The 27,355-nt window shown below is 43.5% G+C and overlaps 2 protein-coding genes across 3 annotated transcripts in view; one reads left to right on the forward strand and one right to left on the reverse strand.

Annotated features, from left to right (window-relative positions):
* The window catches only part of tmem98 (transmembrane protein 98), a 75,779-nt gene extending 66,520 nt beyond the window's left edge, over positions 1-9,259 (forward strand). For both annotated transcript variants that reach the window (XM_055657384.1, XM_055657385.1), the window contains exons 6-7: positions 3,094-3,153; positions 6,654-9,259. In XM_055657384.1, coding sequence (XP_055513359.1) covers positions 3,094-3,153; positions 6,654-6,861 — 268 coding nt within the window. In that variant the 3' untranslated portion in view covers positions 6,862-9,259. The remainder of the gene's footprint in view (positions 1-3,093; positions 3,154-6,653) is intronic.
* Positions 9,260-20,474: 11,215 nt separating this feature from the next.
* The window catches only part of LOC129710042 (supervillin-like), a 139,444-nt gene continuing 132,563 nt past the window's right edge, over positions 20,475-27,355 (reverse strand). Inside the window, 2 exon segments of the mRNA XM_055656726.1 lie at positions 20,475-21,926; positions 25,639-25,797. Coding sequence (XP_055512701.1) covers positions 21,840-21,926; positions 25,639-25,797 — 246 coding nt within the window. The 3' untranslated portion in view covers positions 20,475-21,839.

Consider the following 27,355-nt stretch of genomic DNA (forward strand, 5'->3'; position numbering starts at 1 on the left):
AGAATGGGCTGAAAGATGGCAGATGGAGTTTAATGCTGATAAGTGTGAGGTGCTACATCTTGGCAGGACAAATCAAAATAGGACGTACATGGTAAATGGTAGGGAATTGAGGAATGCAGTTGAACAGAGGGATCTAGGAATAACTGTGCACAGTTCCCTGAAGGTGGAACCTCGTGTAGATAGGGTGGTAAAGAAAACTTTTGGTATGCTAGCCTTTATAAATCAGAGCATTGAGTATAGAAGTTGAGATGTAATGTTAAAATTGTACAAGGCATTGGTGAGACAAATTCTGGAGTATGGTGTACAATTTTGGTCGCCCAATTATAGGAAGGATGTCAACAAAATAGTGAGAGTACAGAGGAGATTTACTAGAATGTTGCCTGGGTTTCAGCAGCTAAGTTACAAAGAAAGATTGAATGTTAGGTCTTTATTCTCTGGAGCGCAGAAGGTTAAGGGGGGACTTGATAGAGGTCTTTAAAATGGTGAGAGGGATAGACAGAGTTGACGTGGACAAGCTTTTCCCATTGAGTGTAGGGAAGATTCAAACAAGAGTACATGACTTCTGAATTAAGGGACCGAAGTTTAGGGGTAACATGAGGGGGAATTTCTTTACTCAGAGTGGTAGCTGTGTGGGATGAGCTTCCAGTGGAAGTGGTGGAGGCAGGTTCGATTTTAGCGTTTAAAAATAAATTGGATAGGTATATGGATGGGAAAGGAATGGAAGGTTATGGTCTGAGTGCAGGTAGATGGGACTAGGGGAAAATAATTGTTCGGCACGGACTTGTAGGGCCGAGATGGCCTGTTTCTGTGCTGTAATTGTTATATGGTTATATGGTTATATATTAGTCACAGGCTTCCAGTCCGTTAAACAATCTGCCACTTCCACCCTCTGTTTCCTTCTAGAAGCCAATTTTCCATCCAGTCCGCTAGCTCTCCCTAGATCCTATGCAATCTAACCTTCCAGAGCAATCTACCATGTGGAACCATTAAAATCTTTGCTGAATCGTTTATATAAACAATATCTATGGCTTTGTCCGCATCAATATTTTTGGTTACTTCTTCAAATAACTCAACAAAATTCGTAAGACGTGACGTACCACGCACAAAACCATGCTATCCCTAATCAGCCCAGTCTATCCAACACATATATAAAAATTCTCTCTAGTAACTTGACTACCACTGATGTTCAGCTCATGATTTCTAGTTCCCAAGCTTTTCACTGTAGCCCTTCTTAAATAGCAGCACAACATTAGCCACCCTCCAGTCCTCTGGCACCTCACCCATATCTAAAGATAATACTATATCTCAGCCTGGGTGCCTGCAATTTCATCTCTAGCTTCCCACGGTGTCCTCAGGTATATCAGGTCAGGCCTGTGAGATTTACCTACCTTCATAAACCTTAAGATGATCTGCCCTTAATATCCACCCTTAAGATATCTATTTTCTATTATATATTAAAACTGTGTGGCTGCCGCATGGCGTCCGTCCGGCTACCTTTCTGCCTTTTGATTCATTCCATCGTGTGATGTCATAATGCCCAATGCTCGTAGATGTCCAATCGGAATGCCCAATGCTCGCAGATGTCCAATCGGAATGGATCCATTTACATGTACGGCTGCCGGCTGCCTTTCTTCCTTTGATTCCTTGCCACGCTGAATCCAGACGGAGAGTCGCCGAGATCTTTTCTATTTCGGTAGAGATTTCACTTTTCTTTCAAAGTATCCACTCCTGATTACATTTCGTCGTGTTTATGCACACATTTTTAATCAAATCCTTCTCCCCTCCCCCCCAATATTTCAAAAATAAACTGCCTTCTCACCCATAGATGCTGCCCTGATTTTTTCCATTTCTGTAGAGATTTCACTTATTCCAAGTGTCCACTCCTTATTAAATTTCGTGGTACACATTTTTAATCAAATGCTTCTCCTCACCCACCACTCACTAATTTTGTCGCCTCTTGCTGGCCAGCGACCATAACGGCTGCTGGCGCCCGCATCTCGCCTCAAAGACGACATTTAAAAACAGCCGCACTGCTGATTCCTGAGCCGCTTGATTTGGAGGACCACGTCTCCCGTGGGGGCTACGGGTAGGGAACAGCTGCGTTGGGGGAGCAGACCCAACGGGTCTGCACTTGGTCTAGTCTCCATTAAATGTTGAAAGGGTCTAGCTAAATTAAGGGAAGGGCTTCTAATATTTTGGACATTCTTGACAGTGTTTTTGAAACTTTAACTTATGGAAGAAATTTCATGCAAAGGAAATGGCCAGTGTTTATTGGTAGTTTCCCATTATCATTTTGAAACTTACCAAATGTAATCAGGCTGCAGATGGAGCTGGACATGAGTTAAACAGAGGATGACAGGAGGAAGCGATCTAATCGCAATAGTCTTGTTCAGAGACCAGTTATAGGGTAATTGCAGCCATGACCAACTCACTAGGGTAGGCACAATATTGTAGAGTCTGGCTACAAACCCAAGGCCAGCAGGACTCAGCTACACCTCTTGGAATTAGATTAAGTTCGATATCCTTAGGTTTGTATTGGCCATATTTGTTTCAGATTTAGATCATGTTTTAATTTTACACCTAAGTTGATTTTTAGAAAACTGTAATGTCCATCATAGGAAAATATTAAATTGATTGAAAAGACATTGTATAAATATACCTAAAAGCTGCCCAAGATGAGTCGTTAGAATGATGAAGAGCATTGACAAGTGCCACAAGGCTGTGAAGATTAAGAGATATATTCAAGACTATGAAGTTAAGTGATTCTGTTGCTTGGTGGCATGCTAACTAGAGGACAAACGTGTAAATGATTTTTGTATTCCAACAATGAAGTTAAATACTCATTACTATCTGTATGGTAAAAATTCCTCCTATTTGGCATAGTTTGCTAGGCTTATTCTTGGAGCCCTTCATTAAATAGAGCCACAACATTGCTCTTACTTCCACCACCTCACCCATGCCTAATAATGATTCATAAATCTCACCCAGTGTGCCTGCAATTTCTTCTCCAGCTCCCACAGTGTCCTCTGATATATGTGATCAGACCTGGAGATTTATCTACCTTCATTTGTTTCCTTTGCTGTCCATGTTTAGGGTGGATGATGTCGTGAGATCGATGTATCCTCCGCTGGATCCCAAGCTCCTGGATGCCAGGTCTGTCGCACTTCTATTCCTAATATGATTGAGTAGTTCCCATAGTGCTTTATACAATCAAGTGCCCAATCTGCAGTATGCTGAATTAGCAAAACAAAAGCACGTGGGCAGAAAACTGGCAGGGGAAATTCACTTGCCATTCACACATTTCTTGCACACATTTGTTTTATTGCTGGGGTAACTCACTTAGAACAGTTTCAGTGAATGTGTGTGACAGCCAACTGCAAGAATCGAGGCTATTTAATACTACTTATGTAGATTGAGGCATTAGAGACAATCTCAAAAGAGACAGAATGATGTTGACAGTAAAAAGAACAATCTGAAGAAGGGTTCTGACCCAAAACGTCACCTATTCCTTTAAGATGATGCAACCTCACTGTGCATGCTTCTGTAGTTGGATGCAATGAATACAGTTGCTTACAAGAATGTAACAAGTGGTTTTTGCAGTTTCCAAACTGCAATTTTGCAGAAATAACCCACAGCTTCCTGATTGTAGCAAAGGAATGAGAGTGTGGCCATTGATCATATTCATTGCTTTCTGTAGATTATTTTGATGAAGGGGAGATCTGTATTCCTGATGGGACAGGCATGTCCTCCGCTTTCTGGAGTTTCCTTTGTTCTTGAGCATTGGAGTGACCAAAACAAACCATGATGCAACCAGTCAGCGTAGTCTCCATCTATCTGTAGAAGTTCGATGGCATGCCGAATTTCCTCAAACTTCTGAGGAAGTAGAGCATCGATGTGCTTCTTTTGTAATTGCACCAAAGTGCTGAGCACAGGACAGATCATCAGAGATGTGCATGCCCAAGAACTTGAAGAGGTTGACTAATGAACACAGGTGCACAGGCCCACAGTTTTCCCTTCCTGGAGTCAACAATCAACTCCTTGGATAGGCACAAAGTGCTGGAGCATCTCAACGGGTCAGGCAGGATCTCTGGAGAAAATGGATGGGTGTCGTTTTGAGTTAAGACCCATATTCTGATATGGTACAACATAAAATGGGAGCTGTATGTTACTGGTGTTGAGGCAGACATGGCACACACACTGGGGGCAACTTAATCCATGTGGTGGCAATGGCTTGTGCTTTTATCATTCTTTTTGCTCAGTGAAACATTCTAAGACACTTCATAGGGTGTTGTCAAATTTAGTTTGGCAATAAATTATCGATGGAGATAGCGGGCTGTGACAAAAATGTAATCAAAGGGATTGCATAGAGAGAAAGGCTTTAACCTGGGAATTCCTGGTTTCAAGGCTGTTGAAATTCCGCGCTTCCATTCCTTGCATGGTTACATTTGGCGATGCAAAAGTGATCAGAGGAGCGGGAGTTTCAATGAGAGTCGTGATAAGGAGTTAAGGCTGGGACGTGGTGGCTAAGGACCAAGATACAGAGAGTTGCTATGTTTGGTTCCTGTAGAGGCTGGGAAAGCATGGCACAGATCAGTGTGGATTGACAATAGTTGTTTTGCTCAAAGACTGTGATATATATTCAAAAGCTGCATTAGTGCAAAACTCAGGAAATAACCTGTGAGAAAGAAACCTGGCTGAAAAGGCTTTAGGCCAAAAGGAGTACAACACATGCCACAAAGAAGTGTGAAAGAACACCAGGAGGGACAAGAGAACACAGGTGGAGAGGCTAGCCAAAGAGGCAGAAATTGCAGTGGCCCAAAGGAACATTATATACCATCACAAGGAAAATATCAGGGACATATCTGCATAGTAATAAACAATTACAGACAAGAACGGTCCTAGCCTGATTCTGCGGAGTGCAAGGGTATCCCATCCGAGAGAAGTCAGCATATTATTCACGCTTGATTTGCGCTTGGAGTCATTACATACAAAGCGGGCTGCATGGCGTTGTACTTTCTCCAGGGTGATCTTGTTGTTGTTATTGAAAGGATCCCATATGGCTCCACAATACTCCAATTTGGGCCAGACCAAGGACTTGTAGGCATTCTCTTTGACGAATGTACTGCATGCGTGAAAATTTCTTTTGAGTAGGCCGAGGCTTCTAATTACTTTGTTAGACACTTGACTAATATGCGTCGCCCAACTTAAATCTTTGCTTAATTCGACTCTTAGATATGGGTGATGGTCGACAGCAAGCAATGTATGGCTACCCATGTTGTATTCCGATAAAAGTGGTTTAATCTTGTGTGAGACATGCATGGTATGACATTTGGTTTATTGAATGACATCTGCCACTCACAGAGAGCATCCAGATCCTTCTGTAAGGACAAGCTGTCTTGTGGTGTTTTAATCTCTATCATTCGGCCTATTAAGTCTACTAAGTCAATCAATTACGACTGATCTACCTCTCCCTCTCAATCCCATTCTCCTGCCTTCTCCCCATAGCCTCTGACACTTGCTAATCACAAGCATGTCAATGTCCAATTTAAAATTCTCCCTCGATTTGGCCTTCAGAGCTGTCTGTGGCAATGAATTCCACAGATTCACCACCCTCTGACTGAAGAAATTCCTCCTCAAAATTATCCTGTTTTTAGATCAAGACGCTCTTCGGAATTAGAATCATTGGGAATAGTTGAGATGGTGACATTGATGTTGATAGATTAGAATGGTGAGCAGTGTGGTTAAGCAGGCCAGGAGATCTCAGTTTTGATCCCAGCTTTGCTGCCGTGCTTGATGTCCTGGGTAGAGGGAGAGAGAATGGGAGAAGTCTTCAGGGACTCTATGGGGAGATATGAAAAGAGGCCCAATAGTTATGGGCGTCAATGCCCAGAAATGGTGGCACAGCAGTAGTGTTGCTGCCTCGTAGCGCCAGAGACCCAGGTTCGATCCTGACTATGTGTTTGCATGTCCTCCCCTTGACCTGCGTGGGTTTTCTCCGGGTGCTCCAGTTTCCTCCCACACTCGAAAGACGTACAGGCTGGTTGGTTAATTGGCTTGGCTCAATTGTAAATTGTTGCTGGTGTGTGTAGGATCGTGTTAATGTGCAGGGATCGTTGGTCAGCATGGACTCGGTGGGCCGAAGGTCCTGTGGCCGCGTTGTATCTCTAAACTAAACTAAAAACTGAATGATGCCCTCCCCCCACCATAACATGTCACCGATATGCCTGAGAAGTGGTTAACAGGCAAGATGCTTGTGTGGATGAAGATAGGCATGAAAATGACTTGGCAAGAGAGGGGGAGTGAAAAACAAATATAAGGATAATTTAAAAGCACTTTCTCATGGACTATCCATCTTACTCAATGGGAATATTTCTGTATTTATCCCTGATCTAAAATCAACAGCCATTAAAATGTAGGAATCACATTAATCCACACATTATTTCTCCTTCAAGGTCCACCTTAGATGGTCAATTACGCTTCGAAGGTCCACATTTGAAAGTCCACTGAAGCTGACTTGCACTTGGCTAACCCAGTCATCTGATTTGAATTGAATATTTGAGCAGAAGTTCAAAACGCAGAGTGTAACATGATTGTGTTCTTCCTTTTCACTCATACATCACGGTGTGACATTACTGCTCTACCTTCTCTTGCAGAACCACTGCCCTCCTGCTCTCGGTCAGCCATCTTGTGTTGGTCACCAGGAATGCCTGTCACATGACTGGAAGCCTTGACTGGATTGACCAGTCCATCTCCTCAGCCGAGGAGCACATGTCGGTGCTGAGGGAGGCTGCTCTGGCAAGTGAGCCCGACAGAAACCTCCTGGGTTGTGACAACTATTGCCAGGAACAGTCTGCAATATAGCCCTGGGCCTGGCCACCAATCAGTAGGAGAGAGCCTGGTCTTTTCCTGCTCAAACAGCTCAGTTTCATCTTCAACTATTTCATAACCACCACAGCACGGTTTAATCAATCTGTGTAGTGTGTGTTCAACATTACTGTTCAAATGATCTTCGTACTGAAGGTCAGACAGTAACATCAATCACAGTCTTGAGTCTGGTTGGTTTTTCATGTTCACGATAAGCCTAAGAGCATATTTGATCGTTGTTTAGTAACATTTCTAACAATCTCATGCTTTACTGCTTTTAAAACCTCACTTATTATAACTCTTTGCTTCCTGCAGATGTTTCTACAAATATCTTTCTCATGCCCCCGAGTTGTTAAGGAACTAGTACAATGGGAGAGGGGTCTTCCTTTATTTGAATATGTAGTGACTGGGAATGGTTGACGGGATTAGTTGCAAACTATTTGAATCTCCACATGATCAGAATATAGAGTTTACTTCCTTCATCTGATCTCCCAAAGGTTGATGCAAAATCTGGAAAGAGATTTTAATGGCATTGGAAATTCTCCCAAACATTTATTAGAGGTGCACAATGTCCACTACAGGCCATTTATGTTGAGATTGGACTACAAAATGCCGTTAGGGAGTAAAAGCAAATGAAATAATTTGTGAACGGAGCATTGGCCTTTATAGGAAGGATGATGGAAGACAAAAGCAGGAAAGCCTTGCTACGAGAGCACAAAGTGTTGGGGAGGTGGCAGTGGGAGCTATGTCCTTTGGAAAAAGCACATATTTTGAACTGATGCAGCAAAGATTTGCTGGATTAATTCCTAGTATGAGAATTGACTTCCAAAGCAGGTTTGTGGAAAATGGAGCCGATATTTTCTGGGGTTCAGAAGTGGGAATGGTAATCTGGAGTTATTTTGGGGTATTGTGCGTTCCATTACAGGAAGGATATGGAAGCTTTCAGGAAGGTGTCGAGGAGGTTTACTAGAATGATGGACACAAACTATTGGAGAAACTCAAAGGGTCAGGCAGCATCCCTGGAGAACAAGGATAGGTAACGTTTTGGGTCGTGACCACTCAACACTTCACTAGAATGTTGTCTGGATTACGGAGTATTAGCTACATGGAGTGATTGGACAGAGTTTGTATTGTTTTCCCAAGAACGCCAGAGGTTGATGGGTGACCTGGTAGAAAAATATAAAATCATGAGAGATAGACAGGCAGAACCCTTTTCCCTGGATAGAAATATCAAACAGTAGAGGGGATGAGAGAAGCAAAGTTTCAAGGAGATGTGAGGAGCATGTTTTTAAACACAGAGTGTGGTGAGTGCCTGGAACATGATGTTGAAGGTGGTGATGGACATCAAGGGACCCTTGGATAGACTCATGGATATGCAGCAAATGGAGGGATATGGACTATGTGCAGGCAGATAAGATTTGACCTTGGCATCTTTTTCGGCACAGACATTGTGGGCCAAAGGTCCTGCTACTGTGCTGTCAATAGACAATAGGTGCAGGAGTAGGCCTTTCGTCCCTTCAAGCCAGCACCGCCATTCAATGTGATCATGGCTGATCTACTTGTGAATTGTGAATCTGCCCTGCCAGTATAGTTCCTCATATTCCGGGGTAGTGTAGAACATAATTTGTCACTTGTCAGAAATAGGGAATAATTTCTTCTGTTAATAGGTTGTGATCTTTGGAATTTTCTCTCCCCCATTAACTGTAAATGTTGTTTTGTTAAGCATATTTATGGTTGGCATAGCGGGGACTGGATTTTAAAAAGTGTAGTTAAAGCAAACAAGAACAATATTGGGGTAATATTGAACTGAGGGGCTAGTTTGGGGGTTGGTTTGGCTGACTCCTGTTCATATATCTTACATTCTTGCTATGTTTTAGCAAAGCTGATGATCACTGTACTTTAAACAGATTAGCAGGATAGATCAGAGATTGCTGATATGTAAGCAATATTAATAAGGTGCCATTTCTAATCATTTATGTTAGCAGAGTAAATTGTGCAAAGGATCTCAAACTGAGTGGGCTTCTCTGAACTATTCTGCATTCTACATCCCTGGCAATCAACTCTTCATTCCCAGTCACTGCATTACCTTGCATTGCACAGTGGCTGTGTTGCCATCTGAGAAAGATGCAATAATATTTGCCTTGTGTGAACGGCTGACTTTAGACTCTAGAGATACAGCGTGGAAACAGGCTCTTCGCCCCACCAAGTCGGCGCCGACCAGCAATCAGCCCGTACACTAGCACTTGTGATCGATGGTCAGCATGGACTTGGTGCTCCGAAGGGTCTGCTTCCATGCTGTCTGTCTAAACTAAACTAAAGATTAAATGTCAAAGTCCTGGTAACAGAGACAGGCATCTGAACTGCAATGGTTTTTAAAATAAATCTGTGCATCTGATCATTGTGTATATTCTAAGGTGTGATACTGCAGAGGCACAAATGCTGTGAATAAATGATTCCGCTAACAAGGATTGTAGGTTAGATATATATGCACGTTTAGCACTAACACAATAGTCATTGTTGTCGCTGAGAGGCTGTTGCCTCGTGGGCTCGAGCTGAGCTCCCGCTGAGGTGACAGGACACTCTCAAGAAGAGAGAGGAAGAGAGAGCGAGAGAGGGAAAGGTGGGTTCTTATATACTAGGGCACACCCCATACACCCCGTGACTCCTTCCCGCCATTGCCCAGTCACGTGACCCTACCCCCGACTGCCGAGGGTTCGCATAGCAAGAGTGGTCTAACCACTAAGTGCCACAACAATACTTCTTTTAAAGCTTTTTATTTATTATGTAGCCTCTGCTGGCAGGTAAGGAATTTATTGTCTATCTCACATTTCTCTTCAGCAGTGGTAGCAAGATGCCTTCATCAGCAAGTGCAGCTGTTCTTGCAGTGGTGGCACAGTTGAATAATTAATAATGGAGTGTCGGGGTTTAGAAAGAATGAACTCACGAATGATACTTTACTGTCACATATGACAAGTCACAGTGCTTGCTTACCCAAGGCATGCAAATTGTCACCACATTAAGGGCACTGACAAAGTCACAAAGTACCCCGCACTAGGTCCTCCTTTGTTCCCCCCCCCCCCCCCCCCCCCCCCAACTCCTCTTCGCAGTGGTTCTCCCACATGTGGCAATAAATTATCTAATGGCTGCATGCAGTGAAAATTGTATAGCCTTCAACAGGATGAGAATGGTTGCTTCATACGACTGAGCATGCAGCGTATGTACGCAACCTTATTGCTTTCAAGGACTGAAGTTGAATTTATGCATTTAAATAATACTTGAGGGCCTGTCCCATTTGGCGATTTTTTTCGGCGACTGCCGGCGTCATATCAGGGTCACCAAAAGATTTAGAACATTTGAAAATCCAGCGGAGACAAAAAAAATGTTGCGACACTTGAAAAAACACCACGTGTCATATATCATCATGCCGCGACTTTTTCGGTGACCTGATACATCAGCCAATGATGCGGGCAGTCGCCGAAAAAATAACCAAGTGGGACAAGCCCTTAACTATCCTCTTTCCATTTTTTTTTTCTGGGGGAATAACGCCATTTATCATGGCAATTGCTCCAGTTTCCATTTTCTCTTTTCTTTATATAGATCCTCTTTTTTTCAGAAAATATTAACTTTGGTAACAGAGGCTTACTGCAAGACCCAACTCCAAATCATTGGTTATTGCTCCTTTGGTTAGTTGGCTTTTATTCATGTTTGCAAACCAGGTAACAACAAATGGTTTGATTTACGTGGTACCTTCTGTAACCCAGGAGATCCCCTAGTGTTTCAGACCCAATAATGTACGATGAAGTGCTGTCACTTTGTAAGGAGGAACTGCAGCAACTAAATAGCACATAGCAAGCTCCCAACGTAGCAGTGTGATAGTGGCCACTGTGATGCATTTCTGGAGGTGAGGAGGAACGCTCTCCTTTATTGCTTTGGAAATATGGTGCAGGATGTTTATATCCAATAAAGAGAGCGAGTGGTGTCTCAGATAAACATCTCATCCAAAAGCTTGTAGGCCCACCACAGCACCACTTTTGTCTGTATCATATTAAAGTGAGCTTACATTGTTATACCTAGGTCTTTGGTCAGGTGGCCTTCGACATCCCAGCACCTTCCCTTAAACTTTCTGCCTCCCTTTCCATACCACTGGTGCCCTTTTAGTAAGCAGAACATCTTTTTAGCTCAAGAACACAGATAATGGAAGTGGTTCACATGCACAGTTTTGGACTCATGGAAAGGGGTATTTTTTACTATGAAGTTAGTGAATTAAAGCAGGTCTACTTGCTATTAGAAGGCACAGAGTAACATTTCAGTGTGCTCTATGGGTTAGCTCAACTCCCAGACTAGCAGTGATGACACAAAGCCCTGGAGAACATTCAGCCACCTATGATTTGCAATGGTGAAAAGCTTGATTCAGCCATTAATACAAAATTATAATCATTCAATTCCATTCAAGTCAAAATCATAATTTGAATACAAAATAATGCGCGAATGGGACTTCAGGTGATGGAAGAGATCAGCAAAGGAGAGAGGGAATCTAACAAATGAGTTCTTAATTTGCATGGTGGTGCAGCGGTAGAGTTGCTCCCATGCAGCGCCAGAGACCTGGGTTCGATCCTGACCACGGATGCTGTCTGAACTGAGTTCTCCCATTCTCCCCGTGATCTGCATGGGTTTTCTCAGGAAGCTCCTGTTTCCTCCCACACTACAAAGACGTACTGGGTTGTAGACTAATTGCCTGGGTAAAATTATAAATTGACCTTGGTGTGTAGGTTAGTGTAATTGTGCGGGGATCATTGACTGGCATGGATTCGGTGGGCCGAATGGCTTGTTTCCACGCTGTATCTCTAAACTAAATGAAATTCAAAAGAAGGAAGGCTGACTAAACACCCCACGTTTTAACACTCCTTGCCAGGTTTGCATCCTCCTCATTTCCCAAATTATTGTGTTCTCCTCATTTTTGTTCACACCTGTCTTTATATTCCTGGCCTTTCACGTTCTCTCGATTCCTCCCACACTGTGAGGACATGTGACATTGGCAATGATTGGCCTATGTTAAATGACAGAGGATCAGCTCCAGAATGGTGATGGTCACACAATGTAAATTTGAAAGAATGAATGCATAAGGTTCTGCATAAATCTGCATTGTTTGACCTGGCATATTTAACATCTTATCATAAACTGTTGAAAACCTATGTTATGTGGTAATGGTGTTACTTAGTGTTGCATTAAATTCACACAGCACCATTTTAGAGTGACAATTTTGTACTATGTGCCCAAACGTCTTACTGCCTAGTCTCGGTTCCTGATAAAGTGCTTCACACGCCCCGATCTCTGTATCTTCCGTCTCATGAAGTAGGATGATTGTTGACTGAGGCTGCTACATAGCAACAAAATTGCTGTTAACAACAAAACAGCTTTCCAACTAGACAGAAGAGGAATCTTCGAACGAACCAAAAGCCATTCATCATTGACAACTCCCAGGTCCACCAATGGATTTGAAGGATCGCAATATCTGGAGGTAGATTTGAAGGCTGTAGTTCTTTTTAAAATAGTTTTAAATGTGAAAGTAACTGTGATTTAAGATGTTTGGGCTGTTAGACTATTGTCCGGAAACACGACACATGTGCTGTGGGGCTGAAAGTGAAGCCAGCGGACACTTGTGTTCTTCCTCCTGTTACACCAGCAAGAATCAGATGATGGAAGCCTTTCCATGACATTTTCTGTTCTTATTCCCCAGGATGCATTGTCTACAGAACTTTTAACCACGTTACAATTCCTTGCAATGTTCTCATTTGCCATGCTCTTTCCACCATAAATGCTACAGTAATGTAGATTGCTGTTAATGCTAACTCACTTACTGTAAGTAGATATATTTATAGGAGTAGATAATTCCCTCATGTTTGCCCTGTGGATGAGAGTTGATGTTGCAGCTAGCGGCCAACGTAGCTAGGTTTGTGGAACAGTCGCAGCAGAAACATTTTGAGGCTGGGCAACGCAACCTCAGTTTTTGTGAATTTTTCAGTTTGATTTAGAATCGCGAAATGATGATGATATTTTGTCCGTAGATGTCTGATGTGTAAAGAAAATGAACAACAAATAACCAATATGGGAATTTGTGTAGAATGCTGAGGTTATCACATAGGCTAGGGCAGAAAATACATTTATGTCTAGGCTACCTAAATTAACAGTATTACCGTCCCTTGTTGAGGGATACAGTTCAATCATTCACAGCTAAATTGATTTGACATCACAGATCAGATCAAACATCTGATTGTGAATGATGGTGGGCAATCAAACTGCTAATGGGAGGAGGAGTTAAATGGACATCTCCATCCTCAACCATGTTGGGCTCAGTGTAGGAATGCTCAAGGCAAGGCTAAAACATTCATTATCATGCGAATCAAAAGTGTCAAATGGACACCAGTCTCAGTTTCCTCCACAGATCCCCATCGTCACATATTTTAAGCCAATTTGATTAACTCCATGTGGTCAGGAAACAACTGAGAGCACTGGATACAGCAAGGACTTGACCATTGCAGTCAGCTCCTGTGCTCCAGAACTAAAACCGCTCATCAAGTTGGTCCAGGACAGTTGCAAGGGCATCTATGCAAAACTGTGGGAATTTGCCCAGCCATGTGCGAGTCACCTAAAGTAGGACAAACATAATCTGGCTACTTACCATCTCATCAATTTACTCTCAATCATCAGAAAACTAATGAAAGGTGTAATCATTTGGTAAACCAGCATCTGCAGTTCCTTGTTTCTAATATTTATTTGTTTCCCTGATCATTGTGATGGCAGTGAGTACCATGAACAAAATATATTTGCCTTGACTACTCCTTTAGCACCTCCCAAATCCATTAACTTTATCACCATCCAGGATAAGAGATATCAAGGGCAGAGGAGCAACTCTTAACCAAAAGCTCCCACTAACTGCATAAAGTTCAGAATTGGAAATACGTTGTTCCTTCATTGTTGCTGGGTCTTAAGTGCAGGAACTTGCCAAAAGCACTTTCACCAGAAGGACTGCTGCCATTCAAGAAGGTTGCTCATCACTGCCTTCTCAAAAGCAGAAGGATGGGTAATAAATCCTGGCCTTGCCAGCAACATACGGCGATTGGTGGAAGGGCAGGTAGTGTAGAGAAAGCAGGGACTCTTCAGAATAACTTGGACAGGTTGGGAGAGGGGGCAGAGAAGTGGCAGATGGAATACAGCGTAGCAAAGTGTGGTGCCATGCATTTCGGTAGTAGGAATAAACATGTATACTATCTTATAAATGGGAAGAGAATTCAGAAATTAGAGGTGCAAAGGGATTGAGAACGCTGGTGCGGGATTCCCAAAAATTTAACTTGCACGTCGAATTGGTAGTAATGAAGGCAAATGCAATGCTAGCATTTATTTCAAGAGGACCAGAATGTGAAAAGAGGGATGTAATGCTGAGGCTTTATAAGGCACTGGTTGGACCACATTTGGAGTATTGTGAGCAGTTCTGGGCCCCATATCTGAGGATATGCTGGCTGTGGAGAGGGTCCAGAGGATGATTGGGTTAACATGTGATGAGTATTTGATGGCACTGGGCCTGTACTCGCTGCAGTTTGGAAGGATGAGGAGGGACCTCATTGAAACTTATCGAATTGTGGATCATCTGGAGTTACATCGGGTCCTGACTAGGTAATTTGGTTCCCTGAAGTACATTGGTCTGAACCACCTGGACTTTTGCAATAACCCGGTCAAAGGCTGGAATTATTAATTACTTAAGTTCCTCAGCTGCCTTGATGAAATGTAAGCTTATATCTCCCAGTCAACAGTCCAGTATTAACACCGGTTGAGAAGGTACTCTCTGTGCTATGATATATCTGTCCATTTTGTATTGTATTGTATCCCACCATCCCGGTAGTTAACCTGGTGAACATACGCTGACCTCCCTCAATAGAAAGAATGTCCTTCCTCAAATTCAGAGACCAAGACTGCACATAATACTCTAAGGTATGGTCTCACTAGGGCCCTATACAACAGCAGAAGGACCTCTTTGCTCCTATACTCAACTCTTGTTATGAAGGCCAACATGCCATTCGCTTTCTTCACTGCCTTCTGTAGCTATCAATCGGAACATTTTATTTAAACTAGCGATGGACTACTGCAGTGTTCAATTTAATAACCGAATGAATGATTGTCACCGAGGTTCAGGATGTGGATAAAAATGTTTTCCAGAATGACCAGTAACAAAACTGTAGACTACAAATCGCCACAGTGCCACACGCTGCACCCCATGTGGTCGGTCTCAGTGGACTATGTCTGAACACTTTGCTAATTGGGCATCGTGCTTAGGTGTGGCAATACTTTACGGGACTGTAACAATGTCACTGTGCCCTTATGCATGTGACAATAAAGCGCCATTAAACCACACAGAGGATGTTGTTGGTCCGGTGAGGGAAGCAGGGAGAACCATGCTGCAAACATCTGAACTTCATTGCTCATGTTTCTGAAAGTAGACACAAAATGCTGGAGCAATTCAGTGGGACAGACAGCATCTCGGGAGAGAGGAATGGGTGATGTTTCGGGTCGAGAGCCTCCCTCAGACATGTGTCTGAAGCTGGTGTAAGTTATCACTTCTGGCCATGCTGTAAACAACACAAAATATTTTACTTTGTAATTTTTAATAAATTATATGTATTCTGTTTTTGTTCGAAGATGTTTTGTATCACTAAATGTGCCTTATAAGAAGATCACTTTAAATGACATAATAAAGTAAGTTGTAGAGTCCGATCCTGGGTGACACTGTTTCTGTGTGGACTAGAAACTGACTGGTGAAAGAAAGCAAACACGCTAGGCTCTAAAAACGAGTAATGCTAATTCCTAGACAAACATTATTCCACCTCCAAGCTTTGCACTGCAATTCTTTTGATTGTTTCTGGGTGATTGATTGATTACACAGACCGCATCACCCACTTGCCCAGTTTTACGGTGCCTTTAGACAATAGGTGCAGTAGGCCATTCGGCCCTTCGAGCCAGCACCGCCATTCAATGTGATCATGGCTGAGCATCCCCAATCAGTACTCCGTTCCTGCCTTCTCTCCACATCCCCTGACTGCTATTTTTAAGAACCCTATCTAGCTCTCTCTTGAAAGTATCCAGAGAACCTGCCTCCACTGCCCTCTGAGGCAGAGAATTCCACAGACTCACCACTATCTGTGAGAAAAAGTGTTTCCTCGTCTCAGTTCTAAATGGCTTACTCCTTATTCTTAAACTGTGGCCCCTGGTTCTGGATTCCCCCAGCATCGGGAACATGTTTCCTACCTCTAGCGTGTCCAAGCCCTTAACAATCATATGTTTCAATGAGATATCCTCTCATCCTTCTAAACTCCAGTGTACAAGCCCAGCTGCTCCATTCACTCAGCATATGACAGTCCCGCCATCCCGGGAATTAACCTGGCGAACCTACGCTGCACTCCCTCAATAGCAAGAATGTCCTTCCTTAAATTAGGGGACCAAAACTGTACACAATACTCCAGATGTGGTCTCACTAGGGCCCTATACAACTGCAGAAGGACCTCTTTGCTCCTGTACTCAACTCCTCTTGTTATGAAGGCCAACGTGCCATTCACTTTCTTCATTTCCTGCTGTACCTGCGTGCTTACTTTCATTGACTGATGAACAAGGACCCCCAGATCCCGTTGTACTTCCACTTTTCCCAACTTGGCACCATTTAGATAATAATCTGCCTTCCTGTTTTTGCCACCAAAGTGGATAACCTCACATTTATCCACATTAAACTGCATCTATCATGCATCTGCCCACTCACCCAACCTGTCCAAGTCACCCTGCATTCTCATAGCATCCTCCTCACAGTTCACACTGCCACCCAGCTTTGTGTCATCTGCAAATGTGCTAATGTTACTTTGAATCCCTTCATCTAAATCATTGATATATATTGTAAATAGCTGCGGTCCCAGCACCGAGCCTTGCAGTACTCCACTAGTCACTGCCTGCCATTCTGAAAGGGGCCCGTTAATCCCTACTCTTTGTTTCCTGTCTGCCAACCAATTTTCTATCCATGTCAGCATTTTCCATCTGGTGTAAGGTCCATCAGTGCACGTCAACAAATGTCCAAATTAGGCTGTTGAGACCATTGCATCTGAGGCTGAACTTTCCAGCAACAGGGTCAACAACCTCATCTCACTGCCTCTCTAACCCCAAACCCATGGATCATTGTTAACCTTGCAACAGTGGAAGTCCAGACCTGGTAGGCATCCCATTCTCTGGAAGTGTACCTTGCATTTCATTATTTGTGCAGCCACATCTCATAAAAGGCATAAGAAAATGTATTACTTTTGCAAAGTTGGTTGACGGACAAACATCTTCCAGGGATTCACATCACTCACCTTACTCTTCTATTTAAAAAAAGGTCCTGTGGCAGCGATCATCAATGCCACAATTTCAAGATGTTACCTTGAACAATGTACTCTTACTATGTTGCACCTTAATTTCAATATGTTTGGATTAAAACCCTGCTTTTTCAAACGGAACTCAACCCATGATCTTGGTGAAGCACACATTAAGACAATACTGATGGTGAACCAAGACTGATTCTAATAACATTAGAGTTGCAGGTATCACACCAGCCTTTATAATACCAATCTGACACTGTGATGTGTGAGAGGGAACAAACCCACTGGTAAGGAGTATGTGTAGGAAGGAACTGCAGATGCTGGTTTAAACTGAAGATAGACAAAAAAAATACTGGAGTAACTCAGCAGGAGAGGCAGCATCTCTGGAGAGAGGGAATGGGTGACATTTCGGGTCGAGACCCTTCTTCAGACTGGCAACTCATTGGCAACTCAATGGTAACTCTGGTCACAGAAATGACATTCACTCAAATTGACATCCTTCAAAGAATGTTCATTCACCTTTAATCCATTGCATATGATCATTGCACTCTCTGTCACAGCCTCAACAGTAAGGCTTCCCAAGGACTCTGAAAAGCAGATTTAGCATACAAAAGTTCTAAATATCACAGTTGCAAAATCCAACAGTTCAATACAAAGCATTTTCAAAAGATACCCATGTGGCAAACAAAGATAAGATGCCGTAGTCCCAGGATCTGAGGTTCGGTTTTCTTTACTCTGATCTCTGTTCATCAACCATGCACAGTGTTGGGAAAAATAAATGCTCTACAGACTTAGAGAATTAAAATACTTTTACAAATCTTTGGAAGTGTACAAACTTTATAAAAAGTCTAAATTTTAAAAGCTGCGTAAATATAATACACAATATATATTGCTTTTAGATCTGCTTCAAGCCGTGAATACTATCAACCCATGGTACTCTGAAATGATGCTTCTGAGCATTTGCTCACTACGCCCGAGGCAGTCCTTGCTCTTCTGCACAGAATAGATCTACAGATTTGTCTCACATCAGTAAGGTAGTCAGTTAAAGTAGTAAAATTGTCATGTCATGATTCAGATGTCCACATAAAGAGGAACTGCGAGATAGTTAATGACACGGAAAGGAGCTGCAGCAAGAAGCTGTGGTGACAAGAGGGCAGGAGAAGGAGTTTAGTTTAAGGATACAGCGCCTTTGGCCCACCGAGTTCAAGCCGACCAGCGATCACCCCGTACACTAGCACTAGCGTACACACTGGGGCATATTTACAATATTTACCAAAGCCAATTAACCTACAAACCTGTACGTCTTTAGAGTGTGGGAGGTAACCGGAGCACCCGGGGCAAGCCCCAGGGAGAACGTTCTCCATTCCTATGACAGTCCATGGTAACAGAGGTGAGGGGAAACGGAGAATTCCAACGATAACATGATACAAAGAGCAGGGGGGAGAGCAGAGGGAAAATTCAGATTCAAAATAGGGCTTTGTCTAGAATCAACATAATTCCATAGGGCTAAACCATAGGACTGAGTCATTACCAGGTGTAGTAACATATATAAAGCGTGATGTGGTGCGCTCCACAACAGGTATGGGAACTAGGAAGATCATTTTCATTACATTACATCATACTACAGAAAAATCTTTTGGGGACTGAAATATTGCATTACAAAATGACTGATATGTTTCAGCAGCAGTGAAGGTCAGTTTTAGTGTTTTAGTTTTAGAGATGCAGCCTGGAAACATGCGCTTTGGCCCACCAAGTCAACAGACCACTGATCACACCCTGCACTTGTTCTCTCTTACACACGAGGGACAAGTTACAGAAGCCAATGAACCTACAAACCTGCATGTCTGTGGAATGTGGGATTAAATCGGAGCACCCTGAAAAAACCAGCGCAGTCACAGGGACAACGTGCAAACTCTGCACAGACAGCACCCGAGGTCAGGATCGAACCAGGCTCTCTGGTGCTGTATGGCATCATGTCTACTGCTGTGCCACTGTGCTGCCCCAACAGATGAAGAGATTGGCAGATGAAACCTGGAAGACAGTGGGCATTGGATCAAATGACACAAGGAATAGCCAATTCATGTTTACATTTTGCTTATGGAGATGTTAGTCCTGTTTTTTAAATAGATTAACATGCATTTTATAATGGCAGATAGGAAGATTAACAAGGCTCTAGTCTCAAATGGTAATCAAAATGGTATTACTGCATACCCTAGATCGACACAAAAAGCAGGAGTAACAGCGAAACAGGCAGCATATCTGGAGAGAAGAAATGGGTGACGTTTCAGGTTGAGACCCATCTTCAGAGTGAGGGAGATATGAAAGGGCACAAAGAACATGCAAGGTGTGAAAAGGGCAGATCAAAGCAGACGATGATTGAGGAAATGTACAATGGTTCGTTGCTGGCTGAGGGGAAGGTGACAATGAGGCATAAAATCAGTAAAATTATTCAGGAGGACAATGGAATTAGTAGGAAAACTAGGATGGGGAGGGACAGAGGGAGAGGGAAATGAAAGGTTACATGAAGTTGGTGAAATCAATATTCATACTGCTGGGTTGTACGATACCCTTGCAGGTCGGCATCACTGTAGGGGTGATCTGTTCTCAAAGTGTTCATGGGCTTAACCAAAGTGTAGAGACCGCAATCAGGCACCACTCTGAGCTATTCCAACCAGGCAGTACTTGAAACAAAATCAAAAGCTAGGACAGATTCTCTTCAACCTCGACTGCATTTGTGGTACATATTCCCATCATTGAAACATACAAGAATTTTTCAAACACTGGCTTCAACTTTACATCATAATATATTGTTAATATGAAGCAGAGAACCTCAGTTCTATGTGAAATCTCTGTAAAAGTGCATCGTATTCACGTGGGAGCGATAAAACATATTATAGAGAACACAGGTCCTGTAAGTTATTGAAACTGTGCAACCATCCTGAGGCAGGTTATGTACCATTACTGAACTGTAAAACCTCTCACTTTCCACAATCCTTCTGAATCTCCCTATGAATGAAATAGGCATGGCCGCATGTTAGTGCTGCCATGGACTCAGATGTTTTTACAGCTCTGCTTCCCAAGTGATTTTCTAGTTCTTAGTTACACAAAATTGTTGGAGAAACTCAGCGGGTGCAGCAGCATCTATGGAGCAAAGAAAATAGGCGACGTTTCGGGCCGAAACCCTTCTTCAGTCTGAAGAAGGGTTTCGGCCTGAAACGTCGCCTATTTTCTTTGCTCCATAGATGCTGCTGCACCCGCTGAGTTTCACCAGCAATTTTGTGTACCTTCGATCCTCCAGCATCTGCAGTTCCTTCTTGAACACTTCTAGTTCTTAGTTGTTGTGTTTCGTGGTTACATCCTCCAGCACCACATTCACATTGTTGCTCTCGGACATTCACAACGCTTATCTCTGACCTTTTAATGGTCTGCACAGGTTGGAAACCTCCAGTCTTGCCTTGTAACAGTGATAATTTCCATCAGTTAGACCTCCATTATATGAGAGTTACAAAACAAACCAGTTGACAAACAATGGATCTGAATGAAAGATACTGAGCATGGCAGGAGAAGGTGGATTGGTGGAGGAGTGCCACATTTGGCAATGAATTTAGTTTGGTTTATTGTCACATGTACTGAGGTACAGTGAAAAGCTTGGGTCTGGGTCCAGCTCAGTCTGGAAGAGTTAGATCTTGGCAGGGGAAACAACTTATGAAAAGCCCAAGGATGGCAAGATGGTTGGATGTATCTCAAGATTCAAGATTCAAGAGAGTTTATTGTCGTGTGTCCCTGATAGGACAATGAAATTCTTGCTTTGCTTCAGGATGTTTCATCGCATCAGCCAGTCTGTCACCCCATCCTTCCCTCCCTCACCCTCACTAATATATAAATGTCTTCAAAACAAATAGGAAGGATTCCCGTGTAACTGCTTAAGCCCCTGTCCCACTTTCCCAAGTTACTCACAAATTCTCCCGAGTTTTCCCCTTGATTCAAACTCGGGGAATGTCCGTAGCGAGTCCGTAGGCGTTCGTAGATATTTCGTAGCGGCTCGTAATGCCAGCCGTAGGTACTCATGGCACCAGGCAAGTTGGGACGTATTTTCAGCATGTTAAAAAATGTCCACGAGTAAAAAAAATAGCCCTGAGTACCTGCGGCTGGCATCTCCGAGTTTGAATCAAGGGGAAAACTCTGGAGAATTTGTGAGTAACTCGGGAAAGTGGGACATGGGCTTTATAATTCCCCTGTGGTTCTTTCTCTCCAGTTAATACCGTATACTGGAAATTAATTTGAGCTCCTTGGCAACCCAGGGATCAGACTCCCCAACCCCAGCACAGGAGGCTGGTGCTGACATTAGTTGGCACGGGATGGTGATGGGGTCGACAAGATCAACAGTCACAACCAATCCACAAGGATCTTCTCTAGTGCACTCATACAGAGTTTCAGTACATAGGAGAGTGATATGTAACAAGTTATGAATGTGTCGCACATTTGCTTGTGCTACACTTGTGCTGGCAAGTGGCGATCTGATGTGGTGAGCCAGGGTGGAATTGTAAACAGTCCTGGAAAAGCCAGGGCAAGGGTATCATCGTCCACTTAGAACAGGCCTTTGGCTTTTTTCCAATTCACTTGTTTCCAACTAGGAAGCTTGTAAAATTCCTCCCTCGGCATTTGCACAAGTTTCTGCAAAAGAAAATAAAACAAAATGGTTTCAGCTGTGAAATGTACTGTGTAAAAACTAAACGGTGCCCATAGATTTCATTTCCCTCAAGCACGTCTCCAAGTGCTTCACTTAAAACAGATTTACTTGCACACGCAGCGCTTTGTGGAAAATAGTCTGCACATTAAGATCAAATAAAGCATGAAAAAATTATTTTGCAAATCAGAAATTGTCTTACTTCCATTATTCTCTCCATTCCAATAGATTCAATGAAGAATGATCAGCTTGGCCATCGATGAAATAGTACAATGTTTTATGGGCAATACCATGCAGTTATCTAATGACCCATCAAGTTGTGTATTTTATTAAAACACAAGCAGTCTCATAGAGGGCCATGCAATTCACGACTTGTTCAAGGGTCAAATGTTGGCCTGGACACCTGAAGGACCAAGAGCTCTTCTTAAAACAGGCCCATGAGATAACCAACATCCACCTTTGCTTTAACATTTCATCAGCAAAACTGAGAAGACATTTTGTTACACAGTGGTCTGAATCCACTGCTTGAAAGAATGGTGGAAGAAGATTTGACAGTAGAACATACCCTGGAGATAGGTTGGGAAGAAAAATATTGGAAGTCTTTGCGACAGACGGCTGTGGAGGCCAAGTCATTGGGTATTTTTAAAGCGGAGATTGACAGATACTTCATTGGTGGTGCAGTGGTGGAGATGCTGCCTTACAACAACAAAGATTCTCATTCAAACCTGCCCATGGGTGCTGTCTGTATGGTATTTGTACATTCTCCCTGTGACTGCGAGAGTTTTCTCCCACACGCTAAAGACATGCAGGTTTCTAGGTTAATTGGCTTGTGTAAATTGTCCCTACTGTGTAGGATAGAACAAGTGTATGGGTGATTGTTAGTTTACGTGGACTTGGTGGGCCAAATGACCTGTTTCACCACTGGATCTCTAAACTAAGGCAGGAGAATGGGGTTGAGAGGGAAAGATAGATCAGCCATGATTGAATGGCAAAGTAGTCGATGGGCCGAATAGCATATTCTTCTCCCATGACATTAACCTCTATGGAGATTTGTGGAGAAAGAGAAAGAATGAGACTCATGGTTGGTCCATGGGATGAGCCTGCACAATCTCAGAGTTGTGTGGCCTCCTTCAGTAATGGTAATGCAATCTTATCTCATTCAATGGGCAGGGTATATAACAATGAATTGGAGACTGGGAGTAGATTGTGGAGATGTCAAAAATAATAACGTGGTGGAACGTGTTTCTAGCTTCAGGTTCCTGGGAGTCAACATCTCCGATGACCTCTCTTGGACCCACAATACCTCTACTCTGATCAAGAAGGCTCATCAGCGTCTCTTCTTCCTGAGGAGACTGAAGAAGGTCCATCTGTCTCCTCAGATCCTGGTGAACTTCTACCGCTGCACCATCGAGAGCATCCTTACCAACTGCATCACAGTATGGTATGGCAACTGCTCTGTCTCCGACCGGAAGGCATTGCAGAGGGTGGTGAAAATTGCCCAATGCATCACCGGTTCCTCGCTCCCCTCCACTGAGTCTGTCCAAAGCAAGCGCTGTCTGCGGAGGGCGCTCAGCATCGCCAAGGACTGCTCTCACCCCAACCATGGACTGTTTACCCTCCTACCATCCGGGAGGCGCTACAGGTCTCTCCGTTGCCGAACCAGCAGGTCGAGGAACAGCTACTTACCGGCGGCTGTCACTCTACTCAACAACGTACCTCGGTGACTGCCAATCACCACCGGACACTTATTATTATTTATTCAAATCGTTTGCTATGTCGCTCTTCAAGGGAGATGCTAAATGCATTTCGTTGTCTCTGTACTGTACACTGACAATGACAATTAAAATTGAATCTGAATCTGAATCTGAATTGAATCTGAATAAGAAAAAGAGTGACCACATCATATTAATTGAGCAAAGAGCAGAGGGAGTGCATCAGAAGTAGCTTAGGTGCGTAGATTCCCTTGGAGATCTGTGGATGATCAGAGCTGCCACTGAAGCTGACAGCCCACACAATTGCCAAAGATTCAAACGCACAATGCTGGCATTTCTTGGGATTGTGCACTGGGATATTACTGTTGTCCTAAGTGAAACACAATCATGACAACATCTGATAATTTCTGTATCAGATGCAAAGATTAACTTCTTGCCAAATCTCCTTTGCAACAACAAGATGACAGACAATCAGGAGCTTGTGAGAGGTTATTGCCCCTGGAACTGCCACTTCAGGAGGGTGTAAGGATCACACCATGTGTTGGTGAGCAGGGGAGACTGATGGAAAGATGTCAGTATCCTTCAATGCCCCAATCCCTCTCTGTGGTCCTTGCATTGCATTCACTAAACTGAGAGGGCTACAAGGTGCCTACATCCTTGGCACCCTCCCACTCACACTAAAATGACAGCTCGAACCTCCACTGTAGTCTAATACATCTCCTATGTCCATGAGCTGAGGTTGGTCCCTAGCTCCCTGGATGCTGAAGTTCCCTCTCCTCCTTTGGAACCCTCCCCCCTCCGCCATGATGCTGCCCGAACCTTGTCAACTCACTCTACCCAACCCTAGTCAACAAACTCACATCAAATTCTAATTATCTTTGATACCAATACAGCCACCCCACAAATATTGAGTTTCAATGTCCCTCTGACCCTGGTCACCAGATCCCGAGTTCACCGCCTGAAAGAAAGTCTGGCCGCATGTTCCTGGCTGCTGAACTGTGCAACTTCCAGTCTCTGCATTACCCCTCCAACCCTACACCGTTCCAGTGTGCGTCTCCAGTGGGTGCACCGGAGCTTCTCAGCAAGTGAGGCTAGTTCAGGCAGGAGCTGTCGTATCCTCAGCTGATCCCTGTCTTCAGAGAGAGAGATGGAAAATGCTGGGAATACTCAGCATCTGTGGGGAGAGAAGCAGGTGATGTTTCAGGTTCGAAAACCCTTCATCAGAACTGAGTAAGTGAGAAGAAACATAGAAACATAGAAAATGGATGAGAAGGGAATGGAGGGTTATGGTATGAGTGCAGGCAGGTGGGACTAAGGGAAAAAAAGTTGTTCGGCACGGACTTGTAGGGCCGAGATGTCCTGTTTCCGTGCTGTAATTGTTATATATGGTTATATGGTTAAAATAGGTGCAGGAGTAGGCCATTCGGCCCTTCGAGCCTACACCGCCATTCAATATGATCATGGCTGTGAGTTTTACTCAAGACAAATGAGTTTTAAGATCGAGACAGTGTTGGGGAAGGATGGATAGAACAAAGGCAAACTTCTGATAGGATGAAGTGACTGGCGATTACTGAACCATCTGTTCAATAGACTAATGATGAGGGGACTTAGAGAGAGACAATACAAAGGGCCATCTAAAGTTTGTGAGATGGAGAAACACTGGGTTTGATGCCTCCATGCCACCTCCTCAAACATGGCTGAGGTACAAAAAAATACAAACTTCTGGAGGAACTCAGCAGGTCAGACAGCATCTTGACATCAAGATGGTTGACATTTCTGGCCGAAGCCCTGAAGCTTGGTGTCCACCTGAAGTGTTGACTATTCCTTTGCCTCCATAGATGCTGCCTGACCCAGTGAACGTCTCCAGCAGTTTGTTCTTTGCTCCAACATTCCAGCATCTGCAGTCTCCGTTGCCTCTTACTGTGTTGCCACATTCAGCATTTGGCACAGTGTATCGCAGTCATTCTCTGTACTAATGAATGGTTACCTGAAAATCTTCATCTGACAGGTAGGTTTCTAGTCTCTGTGGATCAACTCCTTCAGGGAGAGGTCTGGACATAATCTCCTCCAGTGAGTACTGCGTCTTACAAAGCCTCAGTAAAGCATCCTGAACCAAGAGCACTTTGCTGCTGCCGTCCTGCCCCACCTGGATCAGAAAACAATTTCATTAATACTCGTATAATAAATATGTCTCAACCTGTCAGAGCTAGATCTCGCCTTTCTGAAGTGGCAATCAATAGTGACAAAAGATGTCACTCTTAAAATAAGGAGTGGCATGGTGGTGCAGCGGTAGAGTTGCTGCCTTACAGTGCATGCAACACTTACAATACTGTTTCGGCTGTGCTGAAGGACACAAGTACCCGACCCACATCTCCGGCTTGGAGAGACCACAGTCTCCCAGCACTGGTTCTGTTGTGTACCTTCTCAATGTGATCTATTACAGTTTTACACCACTTACAATTTCAGTCGTTCAAAAGGGTGTAAGATTATCTGGTGTGGTGCTGAGGAAATGCCACACTATAAAAGTGACATCTTTTGCTTGAGATTGTAAATGGAGGGCCGTCTATTTGGTGGATATAATTATAACACTATGATCCCACTAAAACACGAAGAAAGTCACAATTGACACTTGGCTAACATCAGCATAAACAGATTGATCACTGTCCCAATATGGTTTGGGAGTATGCAAATTGACAGCCACCTTTCCTGCACGACAACAATGGTGGACTTCAGCAGCACTTTGCAAACAGCCTTGGGACATTCTGAGAAGGAATATGAAAAATGCTACACAAATGCAAGTCTTGTTCTGCTGTCATCTCTGTATTCTAAACAGAGCCGGGTTTGATATTGTTTTGTGCTAATGTAAAATGGCTGATCTCTGGGGAAATCAAAGTGGGAAGAAGTGGAAACTGAACTGTTTAGTTTCGTTTCGAGATACAGTGCGGAAACAGACCATTCGGCCCACTGAGTCCACGGCGACCAGCAATCCACATGCGTTAACACTATCCTACACACACTAGGGACAATTTACAACTTTAACAAGCCAATTAGCTCTCAAACCTGTACATCTTTGGAGTGTGCGAGGAATCCGAAGATCTTAGAGAAAACCCATGCAGGTCATGGGGAGAATGTTCAAACTCCATGTAGAATTGCAGGCTTCCACTGCTCCCCTCAGTTGCCCATCTAAGGCTAACACAATGCCGGAGGACAGATTTGATCCGTGAACCTGTGAATCATCACTTCTACCAGACTGCTGCTGCCCTGTTCTCTGCATCTCACCATAGCTGCCTTGCACTAATAACACGTAGCGCCTTGCACTATTAACACATCGTGCCTTGCACTAATAACACATCGCGCCTTGCACTATTAACACGTAGCGCCTTGCACTATTAACACAGCACGTTGCACTATTAACACATTGCTGCCTCGCACTATTAACATGTAGCGCCCTGCACTATTAATACGTAGCGCCTGGCACTATTAATGCGTAGTGCCTTGCACTATTAACACATAGTGCCTTGCACTGTTAACATGTAGTGCCTTGCACTGTTAACACGTAGTGCCTTGCCCTATTAACACATAGTGCCTTGCACTATTAACACATAGTGGCTTGCACTATTAACACATAGGGCCTTGCACTATTAACACATAGTACCTTGCACTATTAACACATAGCACCTTGCACTATTAACACACAGCACCTT

The sequence above is a fragment of the Leucoraja erinacea genome, chromosome 27, assembly GCF_028641065.1.
Source record: "Leucoraja erinacea ecotype New England chromosome 27, Leri_hhj_1, whole genome shotgun sequence".
Classification (NCBI taxonomy): Eukaryota; Metazoa; Chordata; class Chondrichthyes; order Rajiformes; family Rajidae; genus Leucoraja; species Leucoraja erinaceus.